General features: G+C 40.7%; 1 protein-coding gene across 2 annotated transcripts in view; it reads left to right on the forward strand.

Moving 5' to 3' along the window:
- Positions 1 to 22,000, forward strand: part of LOC115633280 (protein dead ringer) — a 33,657-nt gene extending 11,657 nt beyond the window's left edge. The window contains exons 2-11 of one of the 2 annotated variants that reach the window (XM_030530692.1): positions 598 to 779; positions 881 to 1,031; positions 1,996 to 2,383; positions 2,530 to 2,630; positions 10,293 to 10,365; positions 16,378 to 16,561; positions 17,327 to 17,474; positions 17,546 to 18,018; positions 19,557 to 20,188; positions 20,267 to 22,000. In XM_030530692.1, coding sequence (XP_030386552.1) covers positions 598 to 779; positions 881 to 1,031; positions 1,996 to 2,383; positions 2,530 to 2,630; positions 10,293 to 10,365; positions 16,378 to 16,561; positions 17,327 to 17,474; positions 17,546 to 18,018; positions 19,557 to 20,188; positions 20,267 to 20,628 — 2,694 coding nt within the window. In that variant the 3' untranslated portion in view covers positions 20,629 to 22,000. The remainder of the gene's footprint in view (positions 1 to 597; positions 780 to 880; positions 1,032 to 1,995; positions 2,384 to 2,529; positions 2,631 to 10,292; positions 10,366 to 16,377; positions 16,562 to 17,326; positions 17,475 to 17,545; positions 18,019 to 19,556; positions 20,189 to 20,266) is intronic. The other variant, XM_030530701.1, reaches the window with a different exon arrangement.
- Positions 22,001 to 23,517: the final 1,517 nt, after the last annotated feature.

The following is a 23,517-nucleotide window of genomic DNA, read 5'->3' on the forward strand; positions in this document are numbered from 1 at the left end:
GGAATAGTACTAGGCATAGAGTATAGGGCTCTGGGAAGGCAGTAACCACCAGTCCAACGCTCCACCAGGGCAATGCGCTTGACTGCCATTCTTGGCACATTTCTGCTGATGCTGATGCTGGTCGCTGGTCGCTGGTTGCTGCCTTTGTTAATTTATTGAGTGGTTTCGCTGGCATTGTTGTGCTGTGTTGTGTTGTGTTGTGTCGTCTTGCTTAACTGACTTCAGGCTCTGGCAATAATACAACACCAGCAACGACATTCAATTGCAAATAGTCGTCGCAGTGGGAAGTTGGTGTAGGGGGGGGGTATTATGTTCAATGTCTCTATTGGCACGAGCTGCTGCTTCATATGAAGTTGACGATCATTTGGTAAATGTTGCACCCACGCGATCACGTTTTATGCCCACAAGCGCAAAGAGGCGCCGATTATTGACAAATTGTTGCAGATTAGGCCAGCACAGCGTGTGGCACACAGGCACAATTCATGTGCCACAATTTTCCGCCGCTTGTTGACATAAGCGCCGCTATCAATTTTATTTCACTACATACAGATGGATGCATCATGAGCTCGAGTTTGTTTGTTTGTTTTCAATTCGCAGTCACACGGCGATCGTACAGATGACGAGATGCGTGACTGCGACTCTGTGGACGGGGAGCATCACCAGCATCAGTTGAGGGGCAAGGCGGCAATAGCGGCACGTTTAAGTCACACCATCGCGACCAACGGTGGCAGTCTCAACTTTGCTCACAGTCCCGAGCAGCAGGCAGAGTTGCCGTTAAGGTGGGTAGCCGGGAACAGAGCCCAGCATTCAGCTACTGGCTCCTTCTTTTTTTTTTTTTGCTTTTGTATATAACAACAAGAATGTTCTGTCCACATTGCAGCCATCATCACCAATTGCCACCAAATCATCCGTTCAACGCACTGGGCAGCTTCATGAGCATCGGCGGACTACACAGCATTCCAAATCTGCAGCACAGCGATGTGCTGGAGAAGCTGAAGATGCAAGTGCGTGACATGAAAGTGGGTCTCATGGTAGGTAGCACACAATCGCAATCCAATATATAATTTACATAAGCTGTTGCGGTTATATACTTGTACTGCCGCAAAATCGAAGCGAATCGATATGCCTTTATATGTCTCGTATTTTTAGAAATTCTTTCCAATACCTCAACCAATATGCTCCAAATCAGCATTTAAAATTCAAAATTATTTTAAAATTAATTTTGTTTTTGTTAAACCGGCGAACATTATTTTTGCCGAATTCTTTATAAAAACTTATCATTTAAATTTATATCCACAATATAATATACTAATTTTATCATTATTACTAAATTTTTTATATTAAAATTTATATTTTAATAAAGAATTAAAGTTAAATATATAATTTTTTTATAAAATAAATTATAACATATTTATTAATAATTGCTAATTCTAAACATATACAAGTATTTATTAAATTTATTTATAACTTTTAAAAATTTATTTTATAGCTTATCCCATAAAATATTAAAATTATAAATAATTAATTTTATTAATTTAATTAATTAATTTATAATTTCTAAATTAAATTTATTTCTTAAAAAACTAGATACCTTTAAAAACGAATAACATTTCATTTCTAATATTATTAAATATATATCTTATCTGATAATTACAATTTGCTGCAACAATGATTACTGCTTTTATTTGTTTTTATTCTCAAGTCGCCTCTTCTCTCACACAAATAGGCAAATATATTTATTTTGAAATTTTTTGAAATTATTTGTTATTTAAAATTGGAAAATTCTAATAATTTTCGCTAAATTCCTGTGCAATTATTTGTCCTTCATATCGCTTTATACTCTTTCCACTCCTTGTAGAGCTGTCAGCTTTTAGTTTAAAAATCGAGACAACAGAACATAATTTTTTTTGTGCCGATAAGGTTTATCTAGATATAGGTATATAGTATGTACATAAATAAAGATAGAACTCATACTCAACTCGAAATTTTGCACAGGAACAGGACTATGCGGCAGCGGCACATGCTGCAGCATTTGGCGCCAACATGTTGCCTACCACAATCAATTCGGCCTTTCCACTGCCACACAACTCGGTTGTCGCTGCGGCAGCTGCTTCCTTCGGTCATGGCCATGCGACGTCTGGACTGGGCACAACGAGCTCAACAAATGGCAGCACGGCAGCCACAAATGGTTACAATGGCGGCTCCGCCGCCAGTATAACCGCCTCTGGAGGGGGCGGCGGAGGCAACCACGGCAGCAACAACACCAACAACAACAATAATAGCAGCAGCAGCAATAACAACAACACTGGCGGCAACAGCAATGCCAATGCCAATGCCCATCCCTTCTCATTTGCATCGCCAACAGCGCCCAGCGCCAAAGACGGTTAGTACCAACTAATAAGAGTATGGCTGGCATATCATTTCTTAGTATAGATACTTAACCCACACCCTCACATACACGTATGCAAATTCGGGCGTAGTACTTACGAAAATGTAACTAAATTGAAATGAACTCGTGCCACTTCACAGCTAATTCCGCATCAAACTCATCGACATCCAGTGAGGCTTCCAACTCATCGCAACAGAATAATGGCTGGAGCTTTGAAGAGCAGTACAAACAAGTCAGACAGGTTAGTCAATTTAATCTCTTTGTTTTTGTCTACCCCTGCCCCTGCCCCTACCCCGCTGCTGGTGGTCATCTTGTAAACAAGACAGGGCGCAGGCAAAATATCAATTAACAACTAATAGACGGGCTATGAACCAGTTCGCGCCCAGTCGACGTCAAGATGCGCCAAGTTTTGATCTCGTTGTGACGATGCCTTGCGGCCAGTTCCGGTTTCTCTGCTGCCTCAACCGCTGCTGCTGCTAGCTTCGCTGCAATTGAGCAATTAATGGTTGGCGCATCTTGAGCGTTAATTTGGTGAGAAAAAGGCCAGTTTTGTGTGCGGTCCATGCTGCTGAAGAGTCTGCTCTAATTAGTGGGCCAAAATCTGCTAAGCCAAGCCAAGACGATGGTTGAGTCCAGTCCAGTCGAGTCGAGTCGAGTCGAGCCTAACCAGAAGGGCTGAACGTTTTACGCTTCGCTTGGCAAAGCAGCGTGAAATTGTGCTCAGCCCAAGAAAATGCAGTGTGAATGCGCACAATTTGGTATTTTGGTCAATAGCATCATTAAAATAGTTGATGCTGTAGTTGAAGTTGTACATGTAGTTGTGTTCCTGTAATTGTTGCCAAAATGCGTTGCCGTGTGAACCGCAACAGCTTTTGGTCATAAAAGTGAACTTCGATTAACTTTGTACATACACATGTGTACGAACTACGAGTATACATACTACCTACCTACCTACATCTCTCAGATACTCTCGTACACGTAGCGCACACCCTTGGCGATGTGTGTGCGAGTGTGCTATTCATCAAACAGCCCGCATTATCTATGCACTATAAAAACTTTGACCCTCGAATGCAAGCACCACACATAAACGCAATACATTATGTCTGTGGCTACATAGGGCCAGTACACTCGAACAAAATGCACTTTGCAATCAATCTACTCGTATTATTGCAATTAAAGACATGTCATCAAAACTATACTATACACGCCTATCGTCCAGACGGTAAAAAGCTTAGCTACAACTTCCCAATTTAAAAATGTGGATCTAAAGTGTTAAATAAACGTTATTGGCTGTTTAAACCTGTCTCGTTCCTTAGACTAGTGCTTACTGATTTCGAGCATTATCACAAATAATATATTATCAGAGCAGAAGCACAGATTTCAAACGAGGTTCCTAAGAGTTGAAACCCAAGCATATCTTAAAAGAAAAACTGCATCTAAGAGGGGAGCAATAGAACGTCTTGACTATTGCATTTTTTATGTACTATACTGTAAAGAAATGTCTTATTTGCTTAAATATATTCCATCGTTAATTTAGCCAGAGGCAAGCATTTAGTTTTTGCCTTCGTTCAGTCTTATCATCATCGGTTTTAATTGCATGCAGAAATAAAACTTTGCGCCTAAGAGTCAGTTCTTTAGCTAGCAATGTGAAAGAAGAACACAGTTTGAACAACTAATTTATTCAAAATAAGAAATATATTTATATATAAACCGACAATTCACAAGTTTGTTGATAAAAGTATCACATCATAAGTGAAGAAGAGCAACTTGTCCGATTCTCAATTCCATTAGCAATATTTTCCTAACTACTGGTGTGCAACTACAATAACCTTTGATGGCTAACATACATCAATGCATCAATCGACTAGGCTAGTTTCCATTTATTAAATTCCTTGTACTGTTTATCTTGTTCAAATTTTTGTTTAACGTCAGACTGATTGAACATTTGAGCAAACTTGAAATTTCAAACCAAGTCTACAGATTAGTAAGTAAGCTGTTTATAGTGAAGGAAGGTTTTAAAACCAATGGTAGAACGAAAAGTTTAAATAAATAGCATGCAACAATGTTCAATGATGTTATTCTCGAATAATTCAAATTAAACTCCATGCCAGAATTTGTAGATTTGCAAAGTTGAGACAGTGTATCTGAAATGTTCATTTGCAATGGCTCTGGTTTTCGCCGAGTGTATCTTACTACTACTACAAGTATTAGCTGCTTCTTCACGCTTAACACCTTCGCTTACACCACAGCCCGGACCACGACGATTGCGATTACGATGACAACGAGGCCGCCTGGCATGTGGAAATCGAAGTCGGCTTAGACTTAGTCCATCTTCGGGCTTGTCGTGGAGGTGTTGCGGCTTTCCTATGGGCAGTGCCAGCAAACTAATCCCTTTAAGCAGTCGGCCAGATTTACATTTGCTGTACGAGTAGCAGTAGATGTGTGAGTTGGGTTCGCTGTGCTCGCACGGTGCTGCCCTCAACAACAACAAAATGGCGTCTTTCATTAATTGTAGAATGTGGCCACGTTTTGCGCGCCCCAAAAGATAATTATGTTAATTGAGCGAGCGAGCTAGCAACTACTCGCATACTCGCATACTCGTGTAGTCGTGTAGTTGTCGAGGGAAAAGCCATTTTGAATTTGACTTTTTGTACTTTCGTGCATATGGAAAAAGAAAATCATTTCAAAAATTGTAAGATACAGCATACAAGTAGTTTGTTGTTCATATTGGTGTTGTTGTTGTTGCCTTAGTTGTTGTTGTCGGCTGCCTTTCCTTAACACACACTGCTCCGGACGCCTGCTCGTCAACTATTGCAGACACGGAATATTATTTTGGTATTTTTCCTCGTTGTGCTGTATTTCCTCTGTGTACTCGTATTTTGTTTTCTTCTTTATTTTTTGCTCTCATTAATCAATGTCAATTATCTGTACATACTGAATAATTATGTTTAATTATAGCCAAAGCCAAAGCCAAAGCATTTTCCAATATTATTTTATTCTCATTTTATGGCTCTTACTTACACATACATACTTGTATGTACTACTTGTATTTTGTTGTTGGTGTGAAAAGAACGCTTGAAACTCGCATGAAATACTCGTATTCGCCACAGCTCGCAATTCTCAATTTCGGGTTTTCGCAATATACTTGTACGTACGAACAGAAAAGGTGCTCACAACTTTGGCGCGTGTTGGTTATTAATTATTTTTCATAATTACAGTATATTGTATTTAGTTAGTACATACATACCATGTGCCTATAAACATGTATGTACTCGTATATATATTAACAAATGGTGTAGAAATTGATTAGTTCTTGGCAGTTACTCTCCATTCTAATTTGGGGCATAATACGAAAGACAAAGAAATATTTAAGAAAAATCATACGACTAAAGATTTCATTCTAATTCATAAATAAATTACAGTCACCAAATTGAGCAAATTCAATGCTTTTAAAACTTTTTTATATATTTATATATTTTTTAAAAAATTCCATTATTTGTAAGCACCAATTATTTAATATTCCAATATTGTAGATGCCATTTTTTAGGCCAATAAATTGAAATTGAAAATATTGTCAGCTTAGCATTACTTAAATTTTCTCATTTTTAATAATCTTGATTATGTTTATTTAGGCATTGGGGTGTCGCATTAATTTTTAGTAGCAACACTAAAAATTCATATATTAAAGAACTCTCAGAAATGTTACAGTAATAGGCGCAATCATTGGAATTCAAATATACTTGTATGCTAATCAATAGAGACATACATATTTTAAAATTTTTAAAAAGTGTTTCACCACCACTCTTTCAATAACTAAAACTCCCAATCTGAAATCCCAAAATATACCTTTAGTGTTTTATGTAGCACCAAGTTGAAGTGTAAATAGAAGCCAAAATGTTGGTTGTACTAAGAAGGTCGATTATTCAGTATTTTCCTTAAAAATAAGTAGCGAATGATATTTGTAAATAAGACTTAAAAGACAGAATAGGCCGATATATAGTATTTAGAAATCAACATATTATAGAGTACTACCTACATTGTATTCTATATGGTGTTGTTCAAATAATTGAACACATATTCCTTACAAATTTCGCAAACTTCTAATGTAATCAGCATCCAGGTTGTGGGGAAATTTTTTATCTGCAGCTTCAACTTCAATCTGGAGAGTGTGGTGGCCGGCACAGGTTATGTGTTTAGGTCTACAAATTTCTCCAAAGTTTTCCAGCAAGTGGTGCCCAGTAACTAGTGCAGCATCTGCAGACACTGTATAAATAATTATTTACGGCATTGTACTGCGATAAATGGCGTTTAAGTGTTCCTTATGATTACGCAAGTCGGCATTTTACATTTTGAAATCGGCCAGTACTTACTATACATGCATATATTCGTATATTATATACCCACTTATAATGTAGAAAGGCAATGAATATCGGCAAATTAAAAACAAAAGCGAAAAGGAGAAAAATGTGGTCAACACATTTTTAGTAATGAGTGTGAAATGCTTAAGCAAATATGCCAGGCATATGCATTTTGGTCGCCATGCTGCGAACACACACACACACACGCACACACATTCAAATAAATGTGAGACGGTCGAATTATGCGCATCGTATACTGTACAGATAGCACTTAACACCAGGGCATGTGTAACGGTATAGCTGTGGATTATGGCATTTTAGTAGCCTTGCCATGTGTAGCTGATAGTTATAAATTACACACACACACACATACACGCACATACACGCACATACACGCACGCATACAGCTGCGGTACAGCCAGCATGGACAAGGACTTGATCAGACGAAATGCATTTCAGAATTTTTCCAAGAATCAAGGATTCAAATTTCAAGCACAAATCGTTTCTCAATTTCTAGGCAAAATGCTCAAGACAAATAAGTGAGATTATTTTTATAACCAAAGATGTACATATGTACATACATAGATGTACATTATGTGTGTGTGTGTGTGTGTGTGTGTGCCATGTGCCTAGGTTTCAGGCAGAAGGACAGTTAGTGATTTAGTTATAAAAACGATTATGATTGGTCTACAACTTCTCGGTTAGGGTACGTTTTATCGCTTTATTGCACATGATGCCGGCGAGAGGACGGGGCTCAGGCGGATTTGCGGCCGCGGTCTGCGCTGCTGTGATGCAAGCGGAGCGGCAGGGTCGGTCAGGTTTTTCCACAAGGGTTGCTGCTCTGGCAGTTTCGATATTTCACTGCGCACTGTTCACTGTTAACTGTTAAGCGGACGGACTTCATTTTATTTTATTTTATTATTATTAATACCCATGCATCGACGGGCAGCAGGCAAACAAACGCACACACACATATGTACATATCCAGGCCCAGACACAGGCAGCAGCAGACAGAGTGATTAAATATTCCCTTTGTGTGTGTGTGTGTGTGTGAGTGCACTTGGGTGTGCTTGTGCGTGTGTGTGTGTGTGTGAGCGTGTTTGTCGTTTTGATTTGTGCGTATTATGCGACTCTGCTTGCGATGCGACTCTGCCATATTTTTAGTTGATAAACGACCTTTGATGGCGTTGCATCGTCGCGTTGATCAATGCAGGGCTATATATACATACATACATACATACCTATATAGTAATATCGTTTATTCATCATTGATTCAGATCAGAAATTACATTCAATTGACAATCGTGTGCGAGTGGAAAGCTGTGGCACAAGTGAAAAGAAGATACTCGAAAAAGTGAAAGTGAAGAAAAAAATAAGTTGATCAAGATGCTCATTTCCGAGGATCAAATACAGGAGGTATTAATTAGAACTAATGCCGGCGGGCAGCACGCACATAAATTATAAATTATTGATATGCAATCATTAAAGCGAATGGCAAGCGAACAAACTTTAATTAAAAATTGGCATGCCCGCCACAGACTGTGAAATAAAATAAATCCTCAGCCCAATCGGAGGAAGAGTGTAAAAAGAATGCGCAGACTTCAAGTTGAACTTCAATCAATTCCTGTGCCCGGGACAAAGAAATATAAAGAATATACTATAACTCTTGTGGGCGTCGTGCATCATAAAAAACATCCAGCCATACAACCAGTCATTCAGTCAGTGAAGCAGTTCGTCAGTAAAGCGAGGACAAGAAGGCAGCCAACAACTTTTTGAACTCGAGCTTCAAATCGAAGTGCGGCTTCATGGCTGACTTACTGTGATTGTACATGTGTGTGTGATGACTGTATGAGTGTGTTTGTGTGTGAGTGTGTGTGTGTGTGAGTGTTGTGACTGCCTTGCTGTAACTTTGGTCATACGATGAACAGCAAAGTTTTAAATCATTTATGCGAGTGGAAGGAAGGCAGTTCATCATTCGTTGACTTAGAATGTTCACCCATACCCAAAGCCAAAGCCAAAGTCACAGCCATAGCCATATCCACAGCCAGAGCTACAGCCATACTTGCACAAATGCAGATATTTCATATATAGTATATCCTACCTACGTATATGTATGTATGTATGTACATACGAGTATGCTGGGCTGCCTGACTGTCTTTGCCTTTGCCTTTGCAGTAGGCGGAAAGTATGATGAATTCCAAATTTGATGAGTTCACTCAGATGTTGTCATTAATTTTATATGTGAGCGTTGTTGTTGGGTTTCTACTATAATGATCAGCTCAAAATAATACAAGGAAGTCTAGCAGTTCATAGGGTTCAAGCAAAGCCCTTCTAATTAACAACAGAAACATTCAGATCCGATAATGTGTCGAAAAGAAAACTAGTATGGGAGGCTACACTACTTCGAGTAATTATTTTAATCGTCTTCCCCTGCGTTAGCACTCAAAAGAGGATTGTCATAGGCAACATTTTAATTGAGTAGGAGACGGTTACTAGGTGTACGAATCTTGTTTATACACAAATATTTCGATTGAAGTTTTCATTCGATCAAGTAAATTCAATTCAAACCCATAATTTAATTGTCAACTGAGAACATAATCAGAAACATAAAATATCAAAAATATGCCTCCAAAGAAATTATTAATTGGACAGCGCAATCGAAAGTCGATCAAATCCAAAAGAAATGATACCCCAGAAGAATTAGATGAGACTACTATACAGGCTGCTGGCAATTCCAAGGCAAATGGAATGCCTGAGGATGGGCGTGCTAGTTCGGCACAGACTCCATTACAGGCAGTGTCCCTACGAAGGAGAAACCCGGCGAATCTAATGGCCCTTAATTATTATCAAAACATTGAAGATAGCACAAGATCAATTATGAAGTTAGACGAAATGAAATATCAATTCGGAGCTCAAGTGAGTAGTGGAAGCGGCCATCATTTGATGCTACAGACATAATAGTCTCAAATACAAATGCTGAGGCTGAGACAGATGATAAAGCGTCATAGTTACAATTGTCAAACTGTTTATACGTATGTACATAAATGACACTCCCTAAAGGTAGAGGCATCATCAACCCTGTTATGGATGGGTGGTCCTACTTGTACATACTCTTTCCTCATGTATACTTGTACATAACGCCCAATTATGCATTGTGATACATTGTTGCCTCTGCTATACGCACCTCTTGTTAGCTCACCACAAACACCTTTGACCTTTTGCCGCTCATTGAGCGCTCTTCACACATTGCCAGTGCCAGAAGCGATTTCCAACCCCCAATACTCTATAGTATTATCTGAGACGCACGCGCGCCCTTTGTGCCATTCTGTGGCCCAGGGGATAGAAGCGGGGCGACGACGCATGTCAAAATACCTATTGTAGTTGGGCAATGGGAAAACATCATAACATGATAACAATAGCGACCATTTTGTAACAATTCTGTGGGCAACTATTGGCCAGAGTCAAGTGTGATATTTAGGCCATTGTTCGATAGATAATACAAGTATGCTTATAATTTGTTCTCTTTGTTCCCCATGTATTTGCAGCTCTACGAAATAAATGATGACCCCAAGCGTAAGGAGTTCCTGGATGATCTGTTTTCGTTTATGCAAAAGCGCGGTAAGTTCATAATTAGAAGTGCAGCGAACTAATAATCACTTGAAACCCGCTGCCATCACTGACTATGGCACTGTGGACTGTCGACAGACGACAGTTGATTGTGGACAGATCGTCGATCGTTGTCTTTCACTTTGTTCTTGGCTGCTTGCATCTAAGCACTTCTGTAGCTCATTGGCACACCAAGTACCAACTATAGAGTACCAAGTGCCCGGGCATTTGCATACGAGTGTGTACGTTTGGGTTGACGGTTGACGGGTGATGGTTGATGGTGACTCAGCAAACCGAAAGTGTGCACGAGTGACTCAAATTATGTTAATTGAATAAATTTTCTTACACTTTGCGCAAAGAGCCGCATCGCGTTTGGGGCCCGACATTAAAATATGCACGAATTCGTAAAGAAAACAACAAGAAATGGTAATAATAATGAAAATATGTTATAACGGAAAATGCGGTGCAATGGCCAAGAAAAGAAATCATTACGAGTATTCTGCATTTTGTCAGATTGTCACTTCAAATTACTGTCACACTGACACTTCAAATCAAAAACACTTCGATGCCAAAGGGGCTCGGGGTTCGGCGCGAACCGTGGATGGGGAAACATATGCATATTGGTACTTAAAAATTGTAGGCGCAGGCACATAGGAAATGCTATTTTTAAACGCCGAATGCTTTTGACATTTCGGCTGCATGCTCTTGCTTGCTGCATGCAAGTTTTGGCATTCACAATTCATTGAAAAGCATTTCCTTTCCGCTTCCTTATCAATGAGCCTTTGGTCGGGCCAAGATTTCTTCCTGTCTGTGCTTGGCTTCTAGTTGACGGCGCGAAATATTTGCCAGAGTCTCACTCATGACCAGGCCGAAGAGTGCATTAAATTTGTTGATATTTGCATTTACGACATGCATAAGAAATGCACACACACACACACACACACATACACACTCACACGCTGGCACGGGACGGGTACTAATGAGAAAAAGAAAACAAATGCATGCAAAGCGTGCAAAGAAAAGAAAGAGCCAACCAGCTTAATTACATATTTTCCTTTGCTCGCAATGTGTTTAAATAACATAAACCCATAACCCAATATACGAAACGCACACACATGCAATTTTCCATACACACACACACATACATACACGTACATGCAGAAGTTGGCCAAAGGGGCTGGCAAACATACATACAAGTACTATACTATGCGAGTACTGTACATATGTACGTACAAATCGGAGAGGCAGAGGCGTACAGTAGTGTCGAGTCGACACCTTCCTGAACAAATTCAGAGAGGAAGGAGTAAGCTTCCCCATTCCATATTTGTCGCATCAGAGAAGTGGGGATACTTCTATTCGATATTATCGAAAGAAAATATAGAGGTAGCTTTAGTAATTAATTTAAAAAATGTTTTTATTTTATTCAATTTTTTAATATAAAAGTTATAAATAGTCTTATAAGTTAGGAAAGCCTAAGCGGGAGAAATGAAATCAAATTACAATAATATCTAATATCCATAATTGTCCATAGGCTAGCTATTCACAGCAATGTGTGATCAGCGGCGACAATAGATCTACCAAATAAAAAGAAAAAATGTTACAGAGAATGCATTGAATTAGTTAAAAGCTAATTTTGAGAATTAAAAAATGTATATTAATATGTACATTAAGGAGGGAAAGAAGCAAAACTGAATCTCAGATCCGGTGGGCGAAGATTTATTAGCCAGTTCGGCAAGCTATGCCTGGCAAGAGATTCCGGAGATGGCTGAAAAGAGATGCTTTTCTCAAGAGAAGAGACAGTTCGGTTAAGAGCAGGTGATGATATTCATAACATTTGAGTTACATGTTAGGCCAATAAATGGAATTACGTTTATATTCAGTATATAGCCGCAACAAAACTAAAGATTTTTATATACTTGAAAAAAGAAAAAACGAATATATTAAAGCAGGTAGCTAAACGAACTACAAATATTTTCAACTCAAAAACGTATATACCTGCACGGTTTCAAATACAAGATTTGCGGCATCCTACCTATTATTGCATGACTAAGTTCTCTCAAATATAGAAGTACGTTTTGGAAAGCCTTCCACACTGAAACTCCAACTTGCTTAGTTTGTTAAAAGTGCCAGTTTCAGCAAGAATGTACTTAGATTCAGTTTATCTTACCGTACAACCCGATCTTTACAGACATTGAGAGTTGGGGTTACGAGTGCCTAAGCATGTGTGTACCTTTGTCCAATTGTGTGTAGCTAAGCTTTGATTTGGAACCACTGTAAGGCAGGGGATTGAATGTCGTTTGGTCGCTTTCAACTGCCCCAAAGAGCTCATAGCTTTTCGCACACAAACACAAGACAAGCTTCAAGTTGCATGCATTGCACATTTATTTACACATGGACAATGGCAATGGTAGAGGTGGAGGAGCGGGCAGCAAGTTGCATTATAAACGTGTTAATGCCCGAGCTTGACTTGACCACACACACACACACACACACACACACACACACACACACACACACACACACGTAAATACGTATTCAATCTGAACACTAGTCGAAGTCGTCGCTGCAGGAAATAGCTGCAAGTATTCCCCTCAGTAATTATTTATTTTGTCTAATTTCGTGTGTTTCCCACATACTTGTATATCGCCATCGCCTGGGTGTATGTACTTATGTACGAGTATATGTATATATTTATATATATATATATGCATGTATCTATATGTGCCCCAACCAACTTGACAACTTAATGGATTTTAATCTGTCACATTCGTGTTCAAGTTTTGACGCGGCGCGCGGTGATGGGGACTCTGTCTAAAGTGTCCGGGCTCCCGAAAAATGCGCATCATTCGGTGGCTTTTTAAAAAAAAAAGAGCCCCGTATCTGTATACATGTGTACTCGTATATACATCGGTATATTGTACAATTGTACCGCCAACTAAATAATATCGTGCACCAAAATTATGCTGAAAATATTCAACATACGTATTATAAACTAAATGCGGCCCGTGTTGTTGTTTGTGCAACGAAGAGTAGCGCAATTCTTAATTAAAAGACGTCAATCACTTATCAACGGGCGAGTTATTTTTGTAGAATTTTTCTCAGTTCTGGCCTGACAGACAGACCCTCAGACGCAGCCTGCTAGCCTGCCAGCCTGCCAGCCTGCGAGGCAGCCCCATGTTGGTTGCTCTATAAAAGCAGCGCCAGCGCCAGCGCCAGCACCGGGGAAAACAAACTCAATTCAACAAAATCGGTGGCAGTGGTGCTGGTGGTGCTGGTGGTGCTGATGGTATTGGTGGTGGTTGTAGTCAGTCAGTCAGTCAGCACACGCATTGGGGCTGGCGTTATGATTTCAGAGTTGATCAAATTTCTATAATTTCCATTAAAATGCTTGACATCTAGGAAAACAGTGCAGATAAATAAATAAATATCACTTTTGGGGGCGGGGGCGGGCATTGTTGCTGCTGCTGCTGTTGTTGTTGTTGTTGTTGTTGGTCCGATCGAAAAAGTGCAAATGCGGCCAAGCATAACAGTGTCTGGGGCCTGGCGGCATGTGCGTGTTGGGGCCAGTTACTTACTCGAACATTGGCACAAAGTTTAATGATCGCAGACTGTGCAACAAAGTTAATCATTAAATTGCCATTGATTATGCTTTGTGGCTCGTGCACTGATCCTGCTGGCCCCTCGGACGCTTGTCCTCTTTTTTGTTACTCGCATTATAAATTGTTTTGTGGTGCAGTCGATCAAATTGATCGCTCTCTGTTATTTCGGCTCTGCTGTCTTGGCCCGCTGGCCGATCGACCGATCGACCGATCGACTGTTCGACCAACTGGCCGGCTTACATTTGTTTATATGCATAAAAACAAAAACGTATTTTCATTCAATCAACACGTCCATCAAAGCAGTTTGATTGATTCCTTTAGGCGCTCATAAAAACACAAAATACTGTAAAAAACAGAGACAGAGAGAGAGAGAGAGAGAGGGGGAGGGGGGAGAGAAGAAACGATCTAACAGCGGCAGCATTCAATAATAATAATCGTAAAAAATCGAAATCTTATACAAAATCGAATTACTCACGTACATGCAGAGCAATTATGCAAGCTGATTCGTTTGCTATGCGTGTGCCGAGCCCAGACCCGGACCCGGACCCGGAGCGATCCATCGCTGGATCTAACATCCATCAGGGCGATTTTGATTTTGTTTTTTGCATCAGCAGCATTCATTTTATTCGAATTAAGTGTGTTGCCGAAGGCAGGGGGACGAAAGCAGTTTAGTCTTATCGGCTCAGCAGCTCCTACTCTTGTTCTTTGTTTACTTCCATCGACTGATTTGTTCATTGTTCATAAAGAAATGCAATAAAATTGAAATGAATGCAATAAAATCACTTGCCTCTTATCGAACAACACTGCCTAACAAGTTTTTTAATCTACTTTGTTGACCTTAAAGTCGAAACCAGATGAAAAGACCAGTACGGCAACTATTGTGGTAAATATTTCTCAAGTTCAATCGCTTGAAGAATATATCTCTTGTCAATTACATCTGAAGGTGTTATCCCATTCGGTTGCCTATCAATAGCATCTGCTGCAATCTAACGCTCACTTTTATAGAAGAAAGTACAGAGTGTTGTGCCCCTTACGGACTCCAAATCTTCAATTCGATTTGAGCAGACAGCTTGCAACCGATCCCCGATCGAAGAAGATATACTTTTAGAATGGAAGACCTTTTCAATTGCGTAAGGAATAACAAGTTAAAGAGTGTCCAAATCATCTTTTCGTACGAAACTCTATTTCTTGAATGCGATCTTTTTTCGTCATTCGTTGCTTAACGAAACTGACAACATTTCAATCTTTCTACATAATTACAAGAAGCTCAAAACACTAGTTTCAAACAAGAAATTTGTCATACGTACTTAAAGGCATACAAGATACAGGAGATAAGGAGTAAAAGGACTCCCTACTGGATAAAAGCGCAAGGGATACAAACATAAGCCGACCAAATACTTGAATTGAAAGGTAGACTTCGTGTTCTAAAGTGTAGAGTATTTATTGGTTTAATTATATTTTGGCACCGAAGAGAATTTCAAATAACAAAAAGCTTTTTCAAAGGCTTTCGTAACTAGAAATTAACGCTCCAGCAACAAAATATATAGCATACACAATTTCCATGTTAATAGTCTTGTCTTATTGGATTTGGTGTCAAAATCCAGATTTTTCATGAATAACTTGTTAAAACTTATTCAGCATAGACTAATATTTATAGCATTTTTAAATGGTTTTGGGCTACAGATAGCCCTGAGGGCCTTTCATAATGTGGGACTCCTTGTTGATGATCAATTTTGTTCATTAATGTTCATTAAATGATGTCTGTTAGTGTTTTGAATTGGAAAAAACGTAGAGCCTTCACTTTTATGTAGCGCAGTGTCAATTATTGGGCACCCACTGCCGAAAACACGTGAAAATCGAATCTTTTGATACTTAATGAGTTGCAAGATAGAACCGATGTGGATGTAGATGTGGAGGTGGATGCCGAAGTCAATGATGATGATGATTAGCTGCCATAAACAGATCGACATATGTACAAACATGTGTATGTAGAACCAACAATTAGGATTTATTTCTGTTTTTATCTGTGCAGTGCGCACTGTCTAGCACTTGATGGCGGGTTCAGGCATGGTGTTAATTGCTCCATGCCTGAGAGAGTCGTAGATCCAACTACTCGAACTGTACTGTAGAGCATACTACCAGATGCATCGAAACGGCAGTTGCCGAGCATATGTATGTATTTTGGTCTCTTCTCGCCTCTACACGATAAATCTGTTTTATGTGTCTTGTAATCGTGTTTTGCTTATTGGTGCATTTAACGAGCGCATTGAAAAACATTTACATTCTACACACTCAAGTGCGGCAATTTATAGTGGAAACTCACACACACATACAGACAGCCAGACAGACAGACAGACAGACAGACAGACAGACAGACACTCTCTATTTTATGAATCGCATTTAATCCTATGGAGCATTCACACAGGTACGCCCATCAACCGGCTGCCGATAATGGCGAAGTCGGTGCTGGATCTATACGAGCTATACAATTTGGTGATTGCTCGTGGCGGCCTCGTCGATGTCATCAACAAGAAGCTATGGCAGGAGATCATAAAGGGACTGCATCTGCCGTCGAGCATCACAAGTGCAGCATTCACGCTGCGCACACAGTAAGTTCAGACCCCGATTACCTACGTATACCCTAGAAAGGAAACCTACTAACCATAAGCAAGATTCACAAGCTCAGAAACATACTACAAGTCGCACTCAACACTGAACAATTCTTATGTAATACGCGAGTACTATGTAGATGGAGTCTGGAGTCTGCATAAAAGATAGGGCCAATTCCCGAGTTCTTTCTCAGGACGGTCTCTTAAGTGAAATGATTTCCTCAGGATCCTAACACACCTTTTTTGAGTAGAATGTAAGGCTGCAGTTTGAGAATTCAGCTGTATGTCGATATCGACCTGATATCTCACCGTAAGAGCCCTTTTTTAGTTTTAAATACTATTTCCTGTTTTCTCTGAGTGTAGCGTAGTTGCAGGCACCTGCTAGGAAACTATGCACAAATCAAACAATCAACCGAACGCAGAGCAAACAAAACTGAAGAGAACTGGTCAGCAAGCAGACAGCCGGGCAGCCGGGCAGCCAGGCAGGCTGGCTTTCGTTGGCCAATTCGTTGTGCCTGGCAATCAAATAGCACAGTTGATTGTCAATCATGCGGCAATCGATCAGCTTGGGCCTGCACCCTTTTGTCGTCGCTGCCTCTTCTTTTGATTTGTTTGCACTGCGCTTTCGTATTTACACGATAATTCAAGCTAAAAGTCGTCGGCCAGGATCTAGAGCCTTGCCTTGTTGTACTTGCACTCCATGCGCGTATTTACACGCACACGCATATTTGCGTCGCTTATTAATAAATTAAATGCATCTTGCAGATACATGAAGTATCTCTATCCGTACGAATGCGAGAAGAAGAACTTAAGCACACCGGCCGAACTGCAGGCGGCGATTGATGGCAATCGGCGCGAAGGACGCCGCTCCAGCTACGGCCAATACGAGGCCATGCACAATCAGATGCCACTGGTAAGTGGGGCGGACCCGTTAGCTCACATTTCTAGCAGAGAACTAAAGCAATCATTTTACTGACATTGCAGACTCCCATTTCCCGCCCACCTTTGCCGGGTGGCATGCAACAAATGTCGCCTCTGGCGCTCGTCACACATGCCGCAGCCGCCAATAATCAGCAGGCGCAGGCAGCGGCCGCCGCCGCAGCCGCCCACCGTCGCCTAATGGGTGCCCCGGCATTCGGACAGATGCCCAATCTGGTCACCCAGGAGATCGAGAACCGCATGATGGAGTATCTGCAGCTCATTCAGGCGAAAAAGGAGCAGGGTGTGGGCGGCAACCAGGGTCCGGGTGCTCTCGCCGCCACTCCCCACCATCAGCAGCAGCAGCAACAACAACAACAGCACCAACAGCAACGACAACGCTCCCAGAGCCCCGAGATGAGCACTCGCGAGGCGCTCAGCGCACAGGTAGCCCTCTGGCACATGTACCACAACAACACGAGTCCACCGAACTCGGCGCACACCTCGCCACAATTCGGAGTCAATGCGGAGCAGCAACGGTAAGGGAATAGTTCACAACAATATTTATATTACGATTTTGCTCGAAACGGACGAATCAAACCACCTGCTGTATTACCAGGTTAACCCATTATCTATTAAGAACCGAATGCACTTGGACTTTGTTTTCTAATTGAGAGTACGGATTGTCTGTGTCAGGAGTGCAGAAACTTAAAGAATGCAGAAATGAATTATAAAAACTATTCATACAATTGTAGCATCCAGAGAAGATTTCATTCTTCCATTAATTAGTAATTTCTTAATCTCAGCTTCAGTCGTAAAGAAAGTTATTTACCGATACTATCAGAGAACATTTAATTCTTCCATTAATTGGCATTTTCGTAGCCCCAGCTTCAGTCTTTAGGAAAGTTACTAAGGAAAATACGGATTTCTGTGTCAGCATTGCAAATACTTAAAGAATGCGGGAAAACTATTTTCAGGAAAAATAGACATACAATTGTAGCATCCAGAGAAGACTTAATTCTTCCATTAATTAGTAATTTCTTAATCTGAGCTTCAGTCGTAAAGAAAGTTATTTACTGATACTATGGATTGTCTGTCAGGATTGAAGAAACTAGAAGAATTCGGGAAAACTATTCTTAGCGCAATTAGACATACAATTGTAGCATTCAGAGAACATTTAATTCTTCCATTAATTGGCATTTTCGTAGCCCCAGCTTCAGTCCTGAAAAAATGTATTATAAACACCTTTATTCAACGTACAATGTATGGGTTTTGACAATTTTAAATTTAAACGAAACATGCAGGATAACAAAAAATACATAAACATTTTTGTAATCTCATTCCGCATCGTGTAATATTCATTGCTATTGAAACAGCTCATAGTGCAGCATCGGTTAGCATTGGATTTTTACCTCGTAGGCGCATTTTTTCACCAGAAACGTGTTATTCTTGCAATAAAATCCATTACGAATCAATTAAATGGCAAAACATACTGTAGGTGTTTCAAGTTGTGAGTATAAAGAAATTATCAGCTATCACTTACTATGAGGTATGGTCGGAAAGTAATTATTATTATAAAGCTGCGGGTATATGAATCATAATAAAATTTCTATAGAAACTGTTAAAACATCTCAGACTACAAGTATAACAAAACAGATTTTCATGAATTACAAAAACGCAAATTGTTGCGTTTGAGAAAATGCAAACTCGGCCTTTGAGAGTCGTTTTAGTTTCCGGAAACTACCAGTATACCACTTGGGGTGGAAAAGTTTCCCGAAATGGTTTCCAAAATATTCTATATGTGTTTTGAAAACGAGCATAGATTGCTAATTTCGATGCGCAGTCTTTGAGCGTGACCTGAATATGTGTTATACCAGCGGTAACTGTTATACAGCGCAGACACACACCACTATAGTTGTGCTTTTCACCTGAGCCAAGCAATCCGCAACTGCAACTCACCACGAATTTTCGTGGTAGATTTTACGGATTTAAAAATGTGCATTCAAAGTCTTTAATTTGTTTATTTTTAAAATACAAAATAACACTAATGGCCTTAATAATTTAAATAAATTTACAGCGAAGCTTTGAACCTCTCCGACTCGCCGCCGAATCTCACAAACATAAAGCGTGAACGAGAGCGCGACCCCACGCCGGAGCCAATCGAGGAAGATGCACCGCACCAGCCGCCGCCAGCCAAGCGCGTGGGCGTGGGCAACACTTTGATGCCGCCAGGTTTCCCAGCCAATTTCTACTTAAATCCACACAACATGGCCGCAGTGGCGGCAGCAGCAGGCTTCCACCATCAGGCCAACAGCCATCAGCCGGATGCGGCGTCCGAGGGCGAGCCGGAGGACGAGTACGGCAGTGGGGAGCACAACACAACGGGCAACTCGTCGTCCCTGCACGATGACAGCGAGCCGCAGCAGCTGAATGGTCACCACAGCAATCACCACCACCATCATCATCATCATCACAACAATCATCTGGACAAATCAGATGACTCGGCCATTGAGAATTCTCCCAGCACCTCGACGTCGGCATCGGGCGGCAATCGTCACAGCTCTCCGGTTTCGACCAAAAAGAAGACGGTCGGCAAGACGCAGTCCCTTTCCAAGGATTTGCAGGCGGACAAATGTGCAGCCAGCAAGCTCAGTCCGCTAGAGACGCTCAGCCTGCTCTCCGGCATGCAGTTCCAAGTGGCTCGCAATGGTATGTGCCACCCCCCCATGCCCCCGCCCATGCACACATCTGAAATATATAATTATTCTTTCCCCCAACGTATTGCAGGCACTGGCGAGAACGGCGAGCAACAGTTGATTGTCAATCTCGAGCTCAACGGCATTAAGTATTCGGGCGTCCTGGTGGCCAATGTGGCAAGCCATGACGACAACGAGGCATCCACAGGGCCAGCCGACGAGGACGCCACAGCACCAGCAACTGCTGAGGAGCCCAGCCTTGACGGAGCAACAGCAACGGCGGCGACAGCCTCAGCGTTGGAGTCGACGCCAGCATCTGGGGACGAACCAACGGGCGAGCCAATAAAGACCGAGCAATCGGACTCGAATGCCATTCTAAATGGTGCGGCGACTGTGGGTGTGGGTGTGGGTGTGGGTCTGCCGTTGCTCAAGGATGCTGTGGTCAGTTCGTAGAGGAGTGCGCCAAGGAGTGGAACATACAAGTACTACGATGTATTGAGGAATACCAAAGTCATATTTTTCAGAAAAATACAAAATAAACAGAACAGAGGGCAGAGACGAGGCATAGAAAGGAAACCCACACTCACACACTCACACACACACACACATACAAAGCACAGATTTCAAACGGCTGCGTCCCATGTAAATAAATGAATATACACACACACACACATTGGCATTGACACACACAGAGGCATACATACCTACATATGTATGTATGTATGTATAGCTACACAAACATTCATACGTCTATATAGATATGTATGTGTATAGAACTAGGGCTGTAGGGCTAATGAGTGTTTGACAGTTAAACGACGTGCGCATTCAAAATGAAGAAAAGCTTGGCTGTTGGCGGTTGCTGTAAACAATTGAACGGGCAGACACTGCCTCCCCATTCCCATAACCATCCCCCCATCCCCCCAGACACTCATCCCCACATCCCTGCCAGCCATCCTCCCAGCCATCCTCCCAGCCATCCTCCCAGCCATCCTCCCAGCCATCATAATCCTTCATTGTATCTTATTAACATATATGTATAACTACTAGAAATACAAATAAACGAATCATATAGCACATACTATATATACAGCAGTTATTCTACACACACACACACACACATATGTCTGTTTAATTTCCACACATCTGCATAAAAGACAAGCTAACGAGTATGTATTTAATTATAAATTATAGGAGGCCTAGAATTAAGCAAACAATTACATTACATTAAATTACAAACATTTAAAAAGATGGAAAAAAGAAACAACAACAACAACACATTTCACAAAACTTACAAGTATAACAAATATGTATAATTAGTCGAAAACCATGCTTCAAAACTGGCATTGCTTCTAAATCTGCAAACATTTACATTTACCTTAAAGTTTAGAGTTTGTTTTAGCGTTGAATGTTTTACATTTTTTTTAAATTATTCATTAATTGATTATCTGCCGTCTGGGGGCAGGCTTCATTTGTTGAGCTTCAAGGCTTGTGTGTACATACTACTTATACAAGTATATAAATAAATATATGCATTAGGATATCTTAGTTACAATATCTTTATATAGTTGTAAGAGCATACAGAGAAACACACACATACACACATACACGCATACACGTACACATACATACAAGTATGTATCCATTATTATCCGTAAAAATATCGATGTATTGTCATAAAATGTATTTACGCAACGCACTTCACTCTCTGCTCTAAAGCCGAGCAGCAGCAGCAGCAGCAGCAGCATATAGTAGCAACAAATACACACATTATTGTAAGCGTTCAATTTATTGAATAATAAATCCATTTAATTTTAGTTCAATTCAATCGTAATGCCTTTGTGTGGTGCGTCGTCTCTGGGCGTCTGAAGTCGGTCATAAATATGGCTGCTAATTAACTTTGCCACATTGGCCACAAAATATCTGGCGTGTGGTGCACGGTCGGGGAGCGGGGGCGGGGACGGTGGAGCTGGACAGTCGATGGACGAATGCTTGACAAGCACAAGGAATTTTGCGAGGGAGGGGGGCGGTAAGGACGTGTAGCTTTCACCGCCTTAGACACAAAGCCATCAAGTAACAGAGAAAGCACTCACTGGGCCCGTGCCACCGCGAGGCAGCATTTGTTGCAAAAGATTATATCTTGTTTTTTATGAAACGAAAATATTTGCGCTTGCCCTTTTTTGTTGGGGGCACTTGCCCTGCCCCCACCCCTATCCCCACTCCTCCATCCACCATGAATTTGTTGTGTGGCGGCTGGAGAGAAAGTCATAAACACGCATAAATGGCAGTAGATTATAATCTGCAAGCAGACAGCCAGCCAGCCAGCCAGACAGGCGGAGCAGAATCATGAAAAACTTCCGTACACAATATGAAAGTGTATGTATAGTACACACACACACACACACACACACACACACACAGAAACGCACACACTCTGTAAAATATACAAAAATACTTGCTACTAACAATATAAAGTGATGAAAAACAAATGTTGTTCAAAACAATGGATGCGTGAAATTGTTGAAATTGCCATGACGATGTGCTTGTTTGGATGTGTGTGTGTGTGTGCGGGTGTGTGTGTGCAGGTGGCACTGTGGCAACAACAACCACTTACCGCAACTGCTGACACATTAAAACCCACAAATTACAGACCTCTGGCTGTGGGAAAAGTTCTTCGCAACGCACGTAACATCAACTCTTGCTGAATGAAGTGTGCTTTGTCACACACAATAAATGGCAATTAAATGAAATTCCGGATAATATTTCTTTCTGTATGATAGGTCCCTCAATAAACGTAATGACAACAACTAATATTACATTATAATATTTATTTTAATTTAACTGCAAAACTTCCATTGAAAAATGAGGATGAGAACAGATGTGTGGACTGATGAGAATAATACAACAGACAGCGGGACTATTATGACAATTATGTCCTTCCAATACAGTATACATATAGTATACTATACATGTGAAGAGCCCTCTTTATAATCATAAGATAATCTAACTGAATTTTAGGCAGCAAAGTATCCGAAATACTCATTGCTGTTTTAACTACCAAGTATTGGACTGCTTGCTGAAGTCCTAAAACTAGATTGTTCCAATGGCTCTTTTGACGTAATAATTCAATTAAGACGCGACTCTTGAATACAATAGCGCATCACTCGTATAAAAAACTCATAAATTCCTTATTTAATTATCATGATAAACACAACGGTTCTGTACCAATAATGCTGCCAGCGCTATATATAATAATGAGGCTATGTATGATTTGTAAAGATGATTTATATCTGAGATGTGACAGTAGTATACCTAATTGTTATATGGTTAAAAAGTTCTCAGTAC

The sequence above is a fragment of the Scaptodrosophila lebanonensis genome, unplaced genomic scaffold (assembly GCF_003285725.1).
Source record: "Scaptodrosophila lebanonensis strain 11010-0011.00,11010-0021.00 unplaced genomic scaffold, SlebRS2 tig00000001-arrow-pilon, whole genome shotgun sequence".
Lineage (NCBI taxonomy): Eukaryota > Metazoa > Arthropoda > Insecta > Diptera > Drosophilidae > Scaptodrosophila > Scaptodrosophila lebanonensis.